Here is a 16,729-nt window from a genome sequence, read left to right as displayed (position 1 = left end):
TTGTAATTAAAAAGTTGTTGATTAGATATTGATAGCTTTAATGTCATTGTGTTATTCAGTAATTATGATCTACAAACATATCTGTTAAGAAAAATGGTTACTTGTGTTTTAATTGTAATTAAATCCTGTAACGAGTCAAAATTGATAGCAATAATCGTCAAATGTATATCTATAGTAATTTTGATATGTACACTTTCTTTATCTATTAAAAAATAATCACTAGGATTTAATAGAAATTTTTTAAAAAATTCATTGAAATATGTTTTAGTTGTCAGGACAACATATTTAAAGAAGATGTTTTCATGTGGTTTGACATAATTCGATCCTGTAACAAATCAAAATTGATAGTAATAATCATCAAATTTATTTCTATAGTAATATTGATATGTACAATTTCTGTAAAAAATAATAATTACTAGGATATAGGAGAAATTTCAAAAATTCATTAAAACATGTTTTGTTGTCAGGATAATTTACTGTGTAATTTGGAAGAATTGTAAACAATAATTGGACATAGGTATTAATTTAAAATTATTTGGTTGGAAATTAAAGATGATAATATATATATATATATATATATATATGCTTTGTTCAGAATATTATGGATTTCCACAGCATTTTCTCATAAAATTAGCTTTAAACTAAATTTCATTTGTATTAATCCAAACTCTTTTGTTAATTTCACTTAAAACACATTGGAAAAAGAAGACAAATATTACATTGAAAAAAGTAAAAATTTCTATTTTTATAAAGTGTATTGTTATTTGGTTGATTCTTTTAAAAGTGGAAATTTAGGTTCAGGTTTTGAAATATAAAAAATATCAGTTCTTGAAATATCATGAAAATTTAAGAGAGAAAAAAACTACTAGCCAAAAGGTTTTCAAAACGTGATGTATAAAGAAAATTGAAGAAAAATATTTCAGCATGAAGTATGTGTCAAGGTTATTGTGGAAATCTGCTGTATAACATGAGATGTTTGTCATGTAGAAGTATTTATCATTTTTCTAGCTATAGACAAACAAAATAAAATGTAATGAATAAGACTTTAGATGACAGATTTATACTTACATGATATCTACTAAAGTTTCCACCCTCCAAAGGATTATTAGACTTCAGTGACGAAAGGATCCCACAAACATCTCATGTAATACATTAAATATTTTTGGACATTACGTGAAGATGGTTGTAGAAATGTCATTGCTACAATAGATGTTGTATATCATATAAACTATTAAAAGGCATATCTGCTTTACCTTATGTCTCGTTTGTAATTACTTACCGTATGTAGTGAAACTACTCTACATCGCTTTTAAAACTCTTCCGCATCTCAGTGAATACAGTGCACATTTCGGTGAAAACTCTTATCAATATTTTATGAAAACACATCCACATCTCAATGAAAACCCCTCAGGACACAGTGAAATCACCTTCAAACCTTTCAAAACTCCAAGAGAACACTTCCACATCTCCTTGAAAACACCTCCACATTGTAGTGAAAACACTTCCTTATCTTGGTGAAATCATCAAAAGCACCCTATTTTATCCATAATGATAATGACAGGGCCAGGATTTGATCTGGGTTCAAGGTTCCTTAGAGACATAACTGTATGATTGACCTGGGTTCAAGGCCCCTAGAGACATGACTGCATGATTGACCTGGGTTCAAGGTTCCTTAGAGACATAACTGTATGATTGACCTGGGTTCAAGGCCCCTAGAGACATGACTGCATGATTGACCTGGGTTCAAGGTTCCTTAGAGACATAACTGCATGATTGACCTGGGTTCAAGGTCCTTAGAGACATGACTACATGACTGTCCTAGGTTCAAGGCCCCTAGAGACATGACTTGCTGGTTCCTTAGAGATATGACTGCATGACTGTTCTGGTTTCAAGGTCCCTAGAGACATGACTGCATGATTGACCTGGGTTCAAGGTCCTTAGAGACCTGACTGTTCTGGTTTCAAGGTCCCTAGAGACATGACTGCATGACTGTTCTGGTTTCAAGGTCTCTAGAGACACGGCTGCATGATTGTCCTTGGTTCAAGGTCACTAGAGACATGACTGATGTTGACGTGGCTTCAAGGTTCCCAAGAAAAATGACTGCATGATTGACCTAGACTCAAATGTCTCTAAATAGATGACTAAAGATTTACTTGGTTTTGAAGGTCCCAAGATAAATGACTGCATAATTGATCTGGGTTCAAAGATCGCTAAGCACATAACTGGTGATTTACCATGGTTTTGGATTCCTTCACAAAACGAAAACAAATTAATCGAGCATCCTCAGAATTGCCTAATTTACAAGAAACAAACAAATGAATTCTGAAATATGAAAAATCAATATGGATCAAGTAACTTTCCCTGAGGTTTAACTTTTGTCTGCTTCGCCCGTTCACCAATAAGGCAAATAATGAGACTCATCAAGTTTGCTGCTGAAGCTAGAACTGATCACCAGTTTTAAATATTTTGTTTAAAGAATGACCTAGATTAGCAAAATTTATTCAGGTTTAAGAATAAATAAGTTGTACATGATCGAATCTTTCTAGAGAAGATGGTTTTATTTACAGACCAAATATAAAGAACATGATCATCAATTCCAGACAACGTCTCCATCACCATATGTCTTATTTTCCACAAATCGCACAATTCTTATACTAATATTTAGAAGTAAGATATCCATCAGTTAAGGAATGAAAACACTATAATGAAAAGTAGAGTTAGGAAGAATTGGACAAAGTTAATAGTGGCAGAAACATTCTGCTGCAAGAGAGTTTCTTTGTTTCTTCTCTGCAAAGAAAGTATTACGGTATGGTATGTGACATAAGCCATCAACAAACGGCAGACATGGGAATACGTTATTTTGTTCGTTGTTCGGATCTTCACACCAAACAGTTAAACCAATAGGTATTGATGACAGAGGTCCTGAATGTTGACATTTTTGGCCACTCCACAACCTTGCAGTAATGTGAACTAATTCACTTTCTGAAGATGTAGCGGTCGAATTGTCGCAATGTTTACCAAGAAGGAAGTCTTGGTCGTGACTAATACAGATACAAAGATGGATTAGCTGTAGCACGCAATCTACCGTTTAAATCAAGTTTAGCTGCTACGTTCTAATACCGATCTCGTACATCTACTGGGGAGTGTGTCACACCTTGCAATATGTTTACTTGAAACTTAATTAAATCCTATGCGACTTAGCCAAATGGATATTTGCAGTTGTGTGTTTTTCTATATTGGTATACCAGAATTGGTTTTGGTGTGAAAATTAGAGTGGAACTTTTAGTATATAGAATGAAAAGGAATTTAAATTCTGGTTTTAGAAACTGACATAACCATTCCAATAACTGTAGTAAATATTTGTAACATTGTTTTCTTTTGAATAAATAATCCTTATATAATTAATATTATTCAACTTTCTGATTGTATACTCACAGACAATCTTTGACTCTGATTATGTTTCACAGACGATCTTTGACTCCGTCATCATGTTTCACAGACAATCTTTGACTGTAATCATATTTCACAGACAATCCTTGACTCTGATCATGTTTCACAGACAATCTTTGACTCTGTAATCATGTTTCACAGACAATCTTTGACTCTGTAATCATGTTTCACAGACAATCTTTTGACTCCGTAATCATGTTTCACAGACAATCTTTGACTCTGTAATCATGTTTCACAGACAATCTTTGACTCCATAATCATGTTTCACAGACAATCTTTGACTCCGTAATCATGTTTCACAGACAATCTTTGACTCTGTAATCATGTTTCACAGACAATCTTTGACTCCGTAATCCTGTTTCACAGACAATCTTTGACACTGATCATGTTTCACAGACAATCTTTGACTCTGTAATCATGTTTCACAGACAACTTTTGACTTTGTAATCCTGTTTCACAGACAATCTTTGACACTGATCATGTTTCACAGACAATCTTTGACTCCGTAATCATGTTTCACAGAAAGGTCTATTATGACCGTGATAATTTACAATCTTTAACTTTGTGATTGTATTGGACAAAGTTTTGAAACAAAAAGATTTAAAACGAACAGTTTTGTTGCCAAGAGCTGCCTCATAGAAAACAATATCATCTATAGAACCAGACAAGATCTATATATATCATATTTTACCATAGCTAAAAGTATAGATATTAATTTTCTTGAAGTTCTTCACGTCAAATTATGTGATTGAAGATTGATATAGATAGACAGTATCCAACTGCAAATGGAGAAGGAATGTAATATTGTTATGCTCACATGTTTAAATTTGATTTTTTCCAGAGAAAATAAAATGAAAACAGAAAATATGGATGGGAAATATCTACTTCTGGCTGGTATTCAATAAAGTTATTTGTATATGTTGCTAAATCATGTCTGGCATTTTTCAGATTTGTGGACAGTGCTCCACCCCCGATACCACAGCAACCACCTCCCCCGATAGTCAACTCTGAGACCACACCCCCGTTACCGCGACAATCACCTCCCCAGACTTTGCGTCAGTCGCCTAAAATCCCACGAGCTGGGGTTAAAGTGTATGTAAAACACATAAACCATATTTAATCTAGAACACCTGCTAACTCTGCAATCACTTCCAGTCTGGCGCCTTTATTGCATCAGGTTATCTCCCTTGGCACATTGCTGCTTCACCCTTTTATCTAGCCGAATTTACTGCTCTAAAATTGCTTCAACTTTTCTTTTGAAAGAAAATAAGTTGGTTCCTTCAAAAGATTGTACTATATCTTTCTATTGCATTGCTGAATTGTCAAAGAAATCTATTGATAACAGTGTTAATTGAATTATCTCCTTTTTGCAGCGTTAAATTGACTATTTGAACTGCATAATTTGTTTATCATATTCATTGTGCGAAATAATGTATACCTGAACAACCTGATGTGACATTGGTAAGGTATTTGCTTTGGTAGGTACAAATGGCTTAAGTACAATAGGCAAATTTGTACATTATGTTTAAAATAATGCCACTTTTTCAGAATGGATCGTCCCCCAATACCTCCACCCCCTGTTCCTACACAGGCCCCCTTGCAGCAGCTACAGGCGTCCCCTCAGTTACCAAGAAAATCATCCCCCCAGCTTCTGCCTCAATCATCCCCCAAGATACCTCGTCCTGTGGTAAAAGTGTAGGTACCGGCACCAAATATAATCAGGACCCTATAAAACATATCAGTATACTGGGAGAGTACTAACGATATCCTTAGGCCTATACAAGGTCAAAACTAACAACCTTCACCTCACATACCAGATAGACTAATGACCTTCACCTCATGTACCTGGTCAGGGACTAACAACCTTCACCTGAGTATATGGTATCAGGACTAACACAGCCGCTATACCTGTATACATACGTATGTAAACTAACTTGTTCCTCATTGTTGCCTGTCAAATCCAGAAGTATAAAAGATTTGTTTGTAAGGATGAGTCTTAAACGTTAAACATTTTAGAAAGATTTGATAAAGAACATTTCTCTCCTGGTGAGGATATTGTTTGAGGTGATCCATTTTCAAGGTAACAATGAATTTGTATACAAAAAAAAATCAAAAAATCCATTATCAAGGTTACAGTGGATTTGTATAAAAAATAAGAAATTAAAACAAACGATTATTGGTCTTTAAGATTTATGTGAAAATGATACTGTCTTTTGATTAAATCTTTTAATAAAATATTTCATAATTGGAAATTGAAAAGAGGAGAATGATGAAGCTGATAACAATTTTTAGACAGTAGAGTTGATAAAGATCTCAGAAATCGTAAAATTTGTATTTGCTGTGTATTACGTCGTTATCTTTTGGTAATCTCTGTCTGTAACAGTCTATAGGATCAGATAACATTGATCTCTATAACTGTATCGTAGAGGTTGGCAGGTTTAACAGAACACTTTATTGATGACAGTTGACAGTATATATCTATCTGTATCAACAAAGTGAAAGTAGGATAACCTTTTGGTGTTGGGACGCAGGTCAAAGGTTAATCACACAAAACAGGAATCAGATAGTGATGCATGCTTTAAAGCACTCAGAAAAAATGACAAGGAAAATAATTTAAATTTAAAGGAAACTTTTATCTCGCATGATTTCAGAAATATCGAATAATTATTTAGATGATGAATACACAATTTTGAAACTAAAATTTTGAACATAGATACAAAAAAAGCAATATAGCAAGTAAAACATGGGAAATAGTTTTTAGACATTTATTTGTATAAGGAAATACTTTTAAACAAAACTGGAATTAGGTTTTGAGAAGACCCCTCCAGTTCCCTTTCATCCTCCATTAGTTTTCACTGGCAATAGATATATTTAGACACAAACATTAATCATAGCCCACTGTAACCGGAACACACACTTGGCTTTGCTAAACAAACAAAGATAAGCTAAGTCTTATACAACCCCTCCACTTAATGTAAAACTTTGGAGTTTGGGATGGTGTGGATAAGGCCTGAGGGAAGACAGTTTGATTGAATTTTAAGATTGAGGTGTAAGAAAAAAGAAGCCTTGTTATCCATAAGTGATGATGACCTGTCTAGAAAATCTAGAACATCTTACAGAAGAAACTCCTTTCAACACTGACTACTTCCTTGGTACATTTTCCAGACACTCTTTGCTTATGATAGAGTTGTCCTGTCCAGACTTTTCATGGTACCATATATCTTCAGTATCTCAGTCCTGTTCATATTGTCCATGGTTCCATGTAGTTCTAATATCTGGTTACCTCAGTCCTGTCCAGACTTATCCATGGTTTCTTGTTTCTACAATATCTGGTTACCTCAGTCCTGTTCAGAGTTATCCATGGTCCCATGTAGTTCTAATATCTGGTTACCTCAGTCCTGTTCAGACTTATCCATGGTTTCGTGTGTCTTCAATATCTGGTTACCTCAGTCCTGTTCATATTATCCATGGTTCTGTGTTTCTACAATATCTGGTTACCTCAGTCCTGTTCAGACTCCTGTCCAGACTTATCCATGGTTTCGTGTGTCTCCAATATCTGGTTACCTCAGTCCTGTTCAGAGTTATCCATGGTTCCATGTAGTTCTAATATCTGGTTACCTCAGTCCTGTTCAGACTTATCCATGGTTTCGTGTGTCTCCAATATCTGGTTACCTCAGTCCTGTTCATATTATCCATGGTTCCATGTAGTTTTGATATCTGGTTACCTCAGTCCTGTCCAGCGTTATCCATTGTTTCTTGTTTCTCAAGTATCTGGTTACCTCAGTCCTGTCCAGATTTATCCATGGTTCTGTGTTTCTACAATATCTGGTTACCTCAGTCCTGTTCATATTATCCATGGTTCCATGTAGTTCTAATATCTGGTTACCTCAGTCCTGTTCAGACTTATCCATGGTTTCGTGTGTCTCCAATATCTGGTTACCTCAGTCCTGTTCAGAGATATCCATGGTCCCATGTAGTTCTAATATCTGGTTACCTCAGTCCTGTCCAGACTTATCCATGGTCCCATGTAGTTTTGATATCTGGTTACCTCAGTCCTGTCCAGCGTTATCCATTGTTTCTTGTTTCTACAATATCTGGTTACCTCGGTCCTGTCAGACTTATCCATGGTTTCGTGTGTCTTCAATATCTGGTTACCTCAGTCCTGTTCAGATTTACCCATGGTTCCATGTAATTCTAATATCTGGTTACCTCAGTCCTGTTAGTCACAATGCAATTCTGACTTCCAAGGGTATCTTGATTTTTCTCTATCTTTGTGATGTCAGTATGATTTGGCTATGTATGTAATCTAACAATGCAGTGACAGGATGTGATAGCCTGTTGTAATTACAGTTTAGGAATAGTGAGAAAAACAACTAAGCTTTAATCAGATGAAGTTTACAAGAATTCAAAGCTAAAAAGATACATATAGGTTAATATTCTAGGTTCATTGTTCTGTGTTCTTTAGAAAGTTTTAAAAATAGGGTAGCTTTATATATATCATTGTGTTAGATGTTTCCCAAGTACTCACACAGTGTGGTGTGGCAGATGATGATAGTGTTTACCTCATCTACATATCCCAGACTAATCTATCATGTTTCTGCTGAGAGGCTGAGGTAAACTAGAGTTGATCTTGATCTCTCTCTCTCTCTCTCTTTCCCCCTCTGCCACAGCTGGGAATTTATCCCCTCCCCATTCCTTCCCCCTCAAAAAATGTGTGTATCAACCTCGCCACACTTTCACAAACAGATGCTTCCCATTGACCGAATCCCTTTGATTTCATGAGAAAATGTGAATCACTCACCTGCCTAGTTTATATCTCCCTGAAAGATGGACCTTTTTTAATCAGAAATCTGGTGCACAATATATATACATACTTACATGGCTTTGTCTCATGGGTATAATTAGATTGATAGATAATGGTATGCATGTTGGAAATAACAGGGTTTTTTGAAAAAAGAATTTTCGCAGAAGAATTTAATTAATTTTAATTTGTATCAAATGTAGATCTTGTTATAATGATTATATATGATATATCACATGACATAAACAAAATGTATTATTAGTATCTAGCTTACATATGATCGATATATACATGATGTTTCTAATATCCAGATATATGTCTGTAGCTTTGTTGAATATTCTGTAATCCATAGTCTTTTATCTTAAACTGTTATTAATCTGATATAAGATATTAAATATTTTCATAGATATATAATATTAGATGTTTTCGTAGATATGTAATGTTAAATATTTTCGTAGATATGTAATATTGAATATTTTCGTAGATATGTAATATTGAATATTTTCGTAGATATGTAATATTAAATATTTTCGTAGTTATGTAATATTAAATATTTTCATAGATATATTATATTAAATATTTTCGTAGATATGTAATGTTTAATATTTTCATAGATATATAATATTGAATATTTTTGTAGATATGTAATGTTAAATATATTCGTAGATATATAATATTAAATATTTTCATAGATAATGTGATATTACATATTATCATGGATATATCCTGCAAAATAATTTCATATTTTATATATTTGACTATTTTCACACAATATGTAGATATGTATGTGATAGATATTTCTGAAGATGGTACGTGATATCACATATTTTTGTAGATGATATAAACATCTTGATACTACAAAACTAAAAATGAAATATGTTGGAATTGTAAACAAAAAATATGCTTTGTAAGTAAAAAAAACGCTGTGTCACTTTTAACTTACATAATCTGTGTATATCATTGATGATATAAACTCCATAACATAAAACACATTTTTTTTCAGGGAAAAAAAAATATGAAAAAGAAATATCCCTTGGTTTTGATGTCCTCTAGGTTTCAAACATTAATTTGAAATTATTAGTTAATTTGAACTTTGAATTTTATTTGTAGGACAAGAATGATGATGGGTAATGACAGAATATCTATATTCTTTCTGATCGTGAAATGTTTTCCTTGTTAGTATTGGTTTGAATTCTTTTTTAGAATAAACTATTAAAGCACCTCTATAGCCACCAAGCAGGAAACATGTGGCACTTCAGTAGCTTTGGTTGTAATTAAGCAAGACAGCCTGTAATTAAGGTTGGTAATTAATAAGACTAGAGAATTCCATCAGAGGTTGTCTGGGGACTTACCTCAGAACAAATCCTCGCATCTACCTGTCTGTAGTACAGGTGATATATAACCTGAGTACCTCTAACCTTTACCTGTACACAGTAGCTTTAATAACACCTGCCAGTCCGTGTGTGTATATATACCTGTATATATTTCATTGTTGAATGGACTGGTTGGCGACTCAAGTTTTATATAAAAAAAAAATGGCCCCATTGATTTTTATGGTATGGTGTATCATCCTGTGCATTGCAGGGTGGTGTCCCCACTCTGTGTCCCCTAACACTCGTATGGAGTCCTACACAAACAGGCAGCAGCGACACAGAAAAATGAGGTCAGCCATTTAAACTATTGTGTGGAGTCTATATCTCCCCCTGTTGACATAAGTGTTTGTTATGCCAGTAAAAGTGACTTTGACCAATCGGCACCTGCGTTAGATTGGTCGCCATTTACATATATACACAGGTAGATTGGTTGCAGGATAACGACTTTGTATTACTAGGGTATACAGCTTTCACCCCGTGTAAACCTCATCTGTGTGAATTATACACATGTGTCTGTGATTTCAATGTGCAGTGTACCGCCACAACTGGCATCTCTGTATTGTTACATGTAAATGTCCAGCACATTTGTCACACACGTGTCTCGGCTTGTAATTGTGTAGATGCATTTGTCATTCACATTTATATCAAACATCTTTATATATGGAACTGGAGTGTCAACCATCACCGGAATTCATAATTAGTCATGAAATAGATTTAGGGTAGGGGAAGCGATGACAGGTTTTATTGGAGGGTGTGTGTGTGCTGTATACTGTACAGACTACTTGTGTTAGATTCGTTGTGTACCACACTGTTGTGGGTGTAGAAGTGGATGGTGAAAGTGGAATTACAATACATAACGATTATGTGGAATTTACTATGCATGTCGATTATAGCAGCCAATATGGTGGACTAATTCAGTGTCGGGGACAATCTACATAATCAAATACAACAACATGGGGTCCAGACCCAAGGGCACCAAAAAAGAACCCTATTTTTATGATCCGAATGTAAGAAGGTAAGTGAGAATTATGCTTATAAAGACATGAATATCGCAGTCCCTCATGTGTATGGGTCTGTATTTATGTATTTTGTGTGTTTTAGGGTATATACTATGTAAATACATATTGGATAATGCATTATGTATCCACCATAGATACATAACCATATAAGGTATTGATGTGCATTTGAAATATATGATTTATTTGTGTATTTGTCAAGTCTCTGTAGTAGTGACAATCTGTACTTTTAAAAAATATGATGATGAAGCAGTTCTAGAAAACCTGGCTTGTCAATAATTCATGTTTATGTAAATAGGTGAAAGGATGTAGGTGGGATTGCCATCTTTAATCAATTACACTGTGTTGTGTCATTCTGCTAACGCTAATCATATCCCTGTTGTTTGTCGAGACACTTCTGTCTGTATCAGACTATGAAAGACCATGAAACATGCTGTGTGATATTACCATCTCATGAATATTCATTAATTTGTTGCATTTGATTGAATGATCCAGGTAAATAGTAAAGTGGTTGACAAAAAATCAGGACATCTTCAGATGAGCAGGGATTATATTTTCCAGGTTATAAATAGCCTACAAATTTATGTGTTGAGGTGTGGTCTGGTCATGTACTTGGGAGGAAATTGTCTGTAGTCACTGTTAGGAGCTGAATATGGGATGGAGCCAGACTTAGGACTTATAGGGAGTTTTGTGGTAACTGATAGGAGCTGTATAAGGATTAAAGACTAGTGGCATGGGGAATCTGGGGTCACTTCTTGGAGCTGTATATGGGGTGGGTCCTGCATGCAGCGACTGAGGACTTGGGGAGTTTTATGGTGACTGACAGGAGCTGTATATGGATAAAGGGTCGATGACATAGGGAAAATTGGGATGAGGCCAGTATCTTAGGAAAGGAGAGGCTCTGTGATCATTTGTACATGAATAAAGATGTCAGATGAGGAGCGTTGTTAGTTTATTTACCTATTTCTCTGTAGTATGATGTAACAAGTTCACTCACTGAATGGTAAGAGGTTTACTACAATCTTCTTGGGGTAAAGTATTACATGTGTTCCACATACAAGGACACAATTAGAAGGAAGTCTCTTTTTCATATAGTTGTCTTTAGAGTCTTAGTGGATAGGTCGACTGGCACTGCATCAATATGTCAGGGTCATTTAGGGTCATTACATTGTTAAAACAGTGATATATGACTTGTAACTATGGCAGGCTAGATACTAGTATAAGGAACCTTCTACATCTCCTACTGTTTTCTCTATCTTTATGCCTTAATATCATTCTTCCAAGTTTACTACTAGTCATGCAAGAAGCTTGTACAACCTAATATGTAAAATATGATTGACAATAGTCTTTATTTTAACATGAATGTTGTGATTTTAAAAAAGAATTAGGTGAGGGGGTGGGGTTCAGGGTGGGAGTGAGGATTTGATGTCAAAATCTGATTTTCAAGCAATAAAATAGTTATGTACACAATGTTTATTGGTATTTAGGTAACAGAAGTTTATTCACTTTAAGTTAGGTCATGAGTCATGTGGAGGTCAATATAGTAAGGGATATTGATTCCATGCAAACAAGTTTCACCAGGATGGTATTGTTTTTACAACCCACTTCGATTATACAGAATAATCTGACTGTCTACCAAACAGCTCCCTTTCTCCCCTGGCAATTTTCTGATGTTCTATATTTCTTTCTTTCAGTATGTAGTTATATATGAACTTAGCTGACCTCGGTCAATAACTCTTCCTAAGGTTTATATAATTTCATGTTTCCCTCATCAGGAGTCCATAATTGATAGACATCTCAGCTGTAATTAAGTGAGCCCTATGTTTTCTTTGTAAGCTGATATTTTGTGAAATTAGATGTAGTGTAATTTGTGGAAACTACTACCATGACACTCGGTGTCATTAAGTGGGACTTAAAATAGTCACAGGTGTTCATACGCTGTTCCTAATATGGACGTTATATATTTTTTCTCAGCAATGGTATGATATGAATTCTCCATGAAACCATGCAGGTCTAGAAAGTTACTGGTGATACCGGAACACGAAACCTGCTGAAATGAGGCACTTGTATTACAAGCTAACACATTGATATGCTATCTTGAATACAAATTACTTAATAACCTAGCATCCAAAGATTAACCGTGATATACACAGCACTTAAATATGTGTTACATAGTAATGAATTGGTTCTGAAGCCATATTGCCATCATATAATACAATTTAATTTCGGGCCAGGATTGGATTTCTTTAATTGAATCTCATCGATTTTAATGCCCAATTAAATTATCTATTTACTTCTTGGTTCGCGTCTTCTTATTGATTTTGAGTTAATCGTAATAAATATTAATGAGCACCATCTAAAACGATTTAACAGAAACCTGCGGAGACTTACAAACACATTTGAGAAACAGTTTAAATTGATCTTGGTACAAGACCTGGTATTTATACCTTCAATGAAGTTTTATCCTCATGTGAAATTCATTGAAAAGTTACACAGAGATCTGCTTTCTTTTAGTGTTCACTGAAGTAAGTCATTTTGTAGGAAATTGCCCCAGCATTATTACGTTGCACTCAGATGACAAAATTCAAGTTCTACCAAATAGCTATGTTGTATTTCTGGGCTGTAGTATTCAGAATTTCGTTGAGATATGTTGCACATTGTAGTATTGAAAAGGTGAATAAAGAATTTTGTGACTATGCATAATTTTGAATAGACTATCTGAAATTCTGGCAGAGGACATTTCAATGTTAAATATTCCTCCTCTTTCCTGTTTTTTTTTTTTTTTTTCAAAAATACCTTTCCTTTTTTTTTTTTTTTTAAATATACTGTGAAGTCAGTCATTTTCGTGAGTCTTAATTGTTTTGATTTTTAAGAACACCATTTCTCAGACACTTTATTTTGAGGATACATCAAAACTCGACAAATCTACTATCACTCATTTTAACAGTGGACATTTGAATTTGTGGATTAGAGAACATCTGAAATTGAGAAAATAAATTCCCCACAAAAAATTCTGATTTTACAGTATATAGGGAAAATTTATTGACACTAATTTCATTAGGGTTTTCAGTCTTTGTATAAGGTCTGTTTTAGCCTAGGTGTGCAAGATCATAACCTGTGGGCACCATATTGGTGAAATTTTACTGGTCTTATTCTGTTACTGTAGTGGTCCCTCAGGCTTATAGGTAAGTTTGAGTAACAATGAGACATACCTATGTAATACAATGAAAAGGATTTACAACAGAGCTACTGTAAGGTATATAAGGTTATGCAACACTTTATTATAAGAAAAGGGGACAAAACAAACGTAACACTATATAGAATTTCAGTTACACAACTAATCTGGTATCATTAACACTGTGTGATTGTGGTATTGTGATAGAGGGGGGAAAGTTGGCGGGAATCTTTTATTATCTTGTAAATTACACAAGATAGATTAAGTCTATAATGGTGTTGATAAGATTACAAGGGTAGGAAGATTTATGTTCTGATGACTTCAAAAGGATAACAATTAACAGTGTTTCCATGTCAATGATAATGTAGATTGTGGTACTAATTTATGTCAAGAAACAATTTATGTCTTGTTAGTCCCCAGTAAGAGAAAATAATGTAAAAACCATAGTTTTGTTTTATCAGCAAAAACAAGGGGGATCACAGACATTTAAACATAAAATTTTCCTGAAACTTGGGTAATTGAGAAATATTCTTCAGAAAACTGGTTTTAAAAATGCATACATTTTGTCATTTTCTTATAATCATTTGAAAAGTTGAATTTTGAATGTAACAAAATATTGTTATATTAATAATGAGTAGTAACTAGTTTTACCGAAGTGCAGCACTGAATTATCTGATTTTTCAACGGTCAGTCTCACAGGATCACCTTTACCTCATAACTGTAGACAGTCAAATAGTAGAAGAAAATCTGTTTATATTGGACAATGGTGTTTGTATAGTTAACAGTTCAGGGTGTTTGTATTTCTCATGTCACTTTATCATAAGTAGTATATTGACCTACTGGTTTTATGGGTAGGATCAGTTGTCATTGTTCCTTATCATTGGGTTGGGGGAAGATTTTATGGAGGGTTTGATGCGAGTCTCGTCTGCTGACTTTTAAAGGTGAAGATGATCAGATACTGATGTGAGAGAATAATTTCAGTCTTTTGGGAGATTTTCGTGGAAATGGCATGATGTTGAATTGTATCAAGTTGCATACTTTCACTACATAGTTATGGCCCTTTATATGCCATCCTGCCATTAAGGAGGGTTGGAGTGTCTGTGGTAAATCTTATCCTGTTCTGGACCAATTGTATGGAATTGAGGGAAATATTGTCATTACTGATGTTACCATCCCGTCATGTTACATCTAGATGTGTATCACACCCAATCAATGTCATACTTTGTGAATCCGTCAACAAATTCACCCCATAGTATTACAAGTTAAAATTTAGTTTTACACCTCGTCAGATTCTGGTTTTGAGCATTTAATGTCTTTTTCACATTTCATACTTTATTTTGTCAACATGGGTTGGAAACCGTCATACTGTAGATTTCTAGTAAAAGCTTTTATCGGATTTTATGATGTCAAGCCTTAATTATGATTTTGTTGGGTTTGTTAAATATTTTTGTTTTTAACCTGGACTAGTTCTGTTCATAAACTCTCGACAATGGAGTCTTTTCATGTGAAGGTGAAACTGCCTTTATTTTGGGTGGGAGATTCAATACGCTTACATTAGAACAGTATGCCAGCCTCACAAGAATCCTCAATGGTGTAAGTATATGAGAGAGTATAAAGATCCCCATACCGAAATACGGCAATAACGTTTATAGAATAGATCTCCCAGGACAGTCGTTGATGGAAAGGGTTAATCACACTAACCACAGAAACACATAGGGCTTGATAGATGGGAAAACATTCTCACATTTGCGATATATTGTGGTGTTAAAAATGTATCAAGTCTTGTCGCTTCCTTTGGTATTTTCTGCTTTGTCAGCATTTTGTCAGCTCTTATTTTTGTGCCCAGCAGGCCATTACTAAAGATCTCAACCTCTGTCCAGCCACTGTGTATCTAGAGGTTAGGAAGGAGCTTTAATCTAGATTTTTGGAAGCAGAGAAAATCAATATGTTGCCATCCTTATATTGGTTTATAGTTGATATTGTTACCATGGTGTTGATGAAACGGACTGACTCGACTTGAAGTGTAATGTACGTCTCACACAACGTAATAACACAGTGTGTGAAATATGTCACAAATGAAATTACAAATTACATCTTTAATATGGGCGTCGATACAAATCATGAAGGTGTTACTGACTTTCAATTTTACCAGCATAATGTTTTTGCTTTTAAGTTTTTGTTGATCATTGATGCCATATTAAAATCACTTATCTGAATTTAATGTATTCTAAATATTAATTAGTCCTTTCCCGCATTGATTTTTTCTCCCTGCAGGAAGTTATTTGAGAATGTAGTGCTTTGTTCCCAGAAAATGGGCGTTTTCCACTTCTTTGGATATGTGGGTATTTTCTGTCTCCAAAAAGACGGTTGTGATTATCTTAATCTAGGACAGGGTGAGCTGGAATGGTCTTTTATCTAAGACAACTCAGTCGACCTGAAATGGTCTTAATTTAATACAAGGTGAGCTGAAAAGGTCTTTTATCTAAGACAATTAGGTGGACCATAAATGGTCTTAATCTAAGACATGATGAACTGGAATGGTCTTTTATCTAAGACAACTCGGTCGACCTGAAATGGTCTTAATCTAAGATATGATGAACTGGAATGGTCTTTTATCTCAGACAACTCGGTCAACCTGAAATGGTCTTGATTTTAGATTAAGACCGCTAAGTTAACTCACAATGGTCTTAATTTAAGACATCTAAGTGGATCTGAGATGGTTTTACATATCATTTGTAATATATCCTATGTTTTCACTTGATATGTCCAGCTAGTGAACTGTGCTGATATATCTTAAGAATCCTTTGATATATTGATCTAGAACTTAAATATGATGGTGTGCAGCCCTCTAGGACCGGCCTAATGTGACAGCTCTATAGACAAGCTGATAAAAGTAATAATAGTTATCGATGAC

General features: G+C 34.5%; 1 protein-coding gene across 3 annotated transcripts in view; it reads left to right on the top strand.

Moving 5' to 3' along the window:
* Positions 1-16,729, top strand: part of LOC132562144 (disks large homolog 2-like) — a 200,188-nt gene that overhangs the window by 136,040 nt on the left and 47,419 nt on the right. For 2 of the 3 annotated variants that reach the window (XM_060226871.1, XM_060226874.1), the window contains one exon: positions 4,399-4,542. The exons of the other annotated variant lie outside the window; for it this stretch is intronic. In XM_060226871.1, coding sequence (XP_060082854.1) covers positions 4,399-4,542 — 144 coding nt within the window. The remainder of the gene's footprint in view (positions 1-4,398; positions 4,543-16,729) is intronic. 3 annotated transcript variants of the gene reach the window in all.

This window comes from Ylistrum balloti, unplaced genomic scaffold (genome assembly GCF_031769215.1).
Source record: "Ylistrum balloti isolate Yb309-2 unplaced genomic scaffold, AGI_CSIRO_Ybal_v1 Utg371356, whole genome shotgun sequence".
Lineage (NCBI taxonomy): Eukaryota > Metazoa > Mollusca > Bivalvia > Pectinida > Pectinidae > Ylistrum > Ylistrum balloti.
Note: the sequence above shows the minus strand (reverse complement) of the source record. Positions and strands in the feature narration are given on the sequence as shown.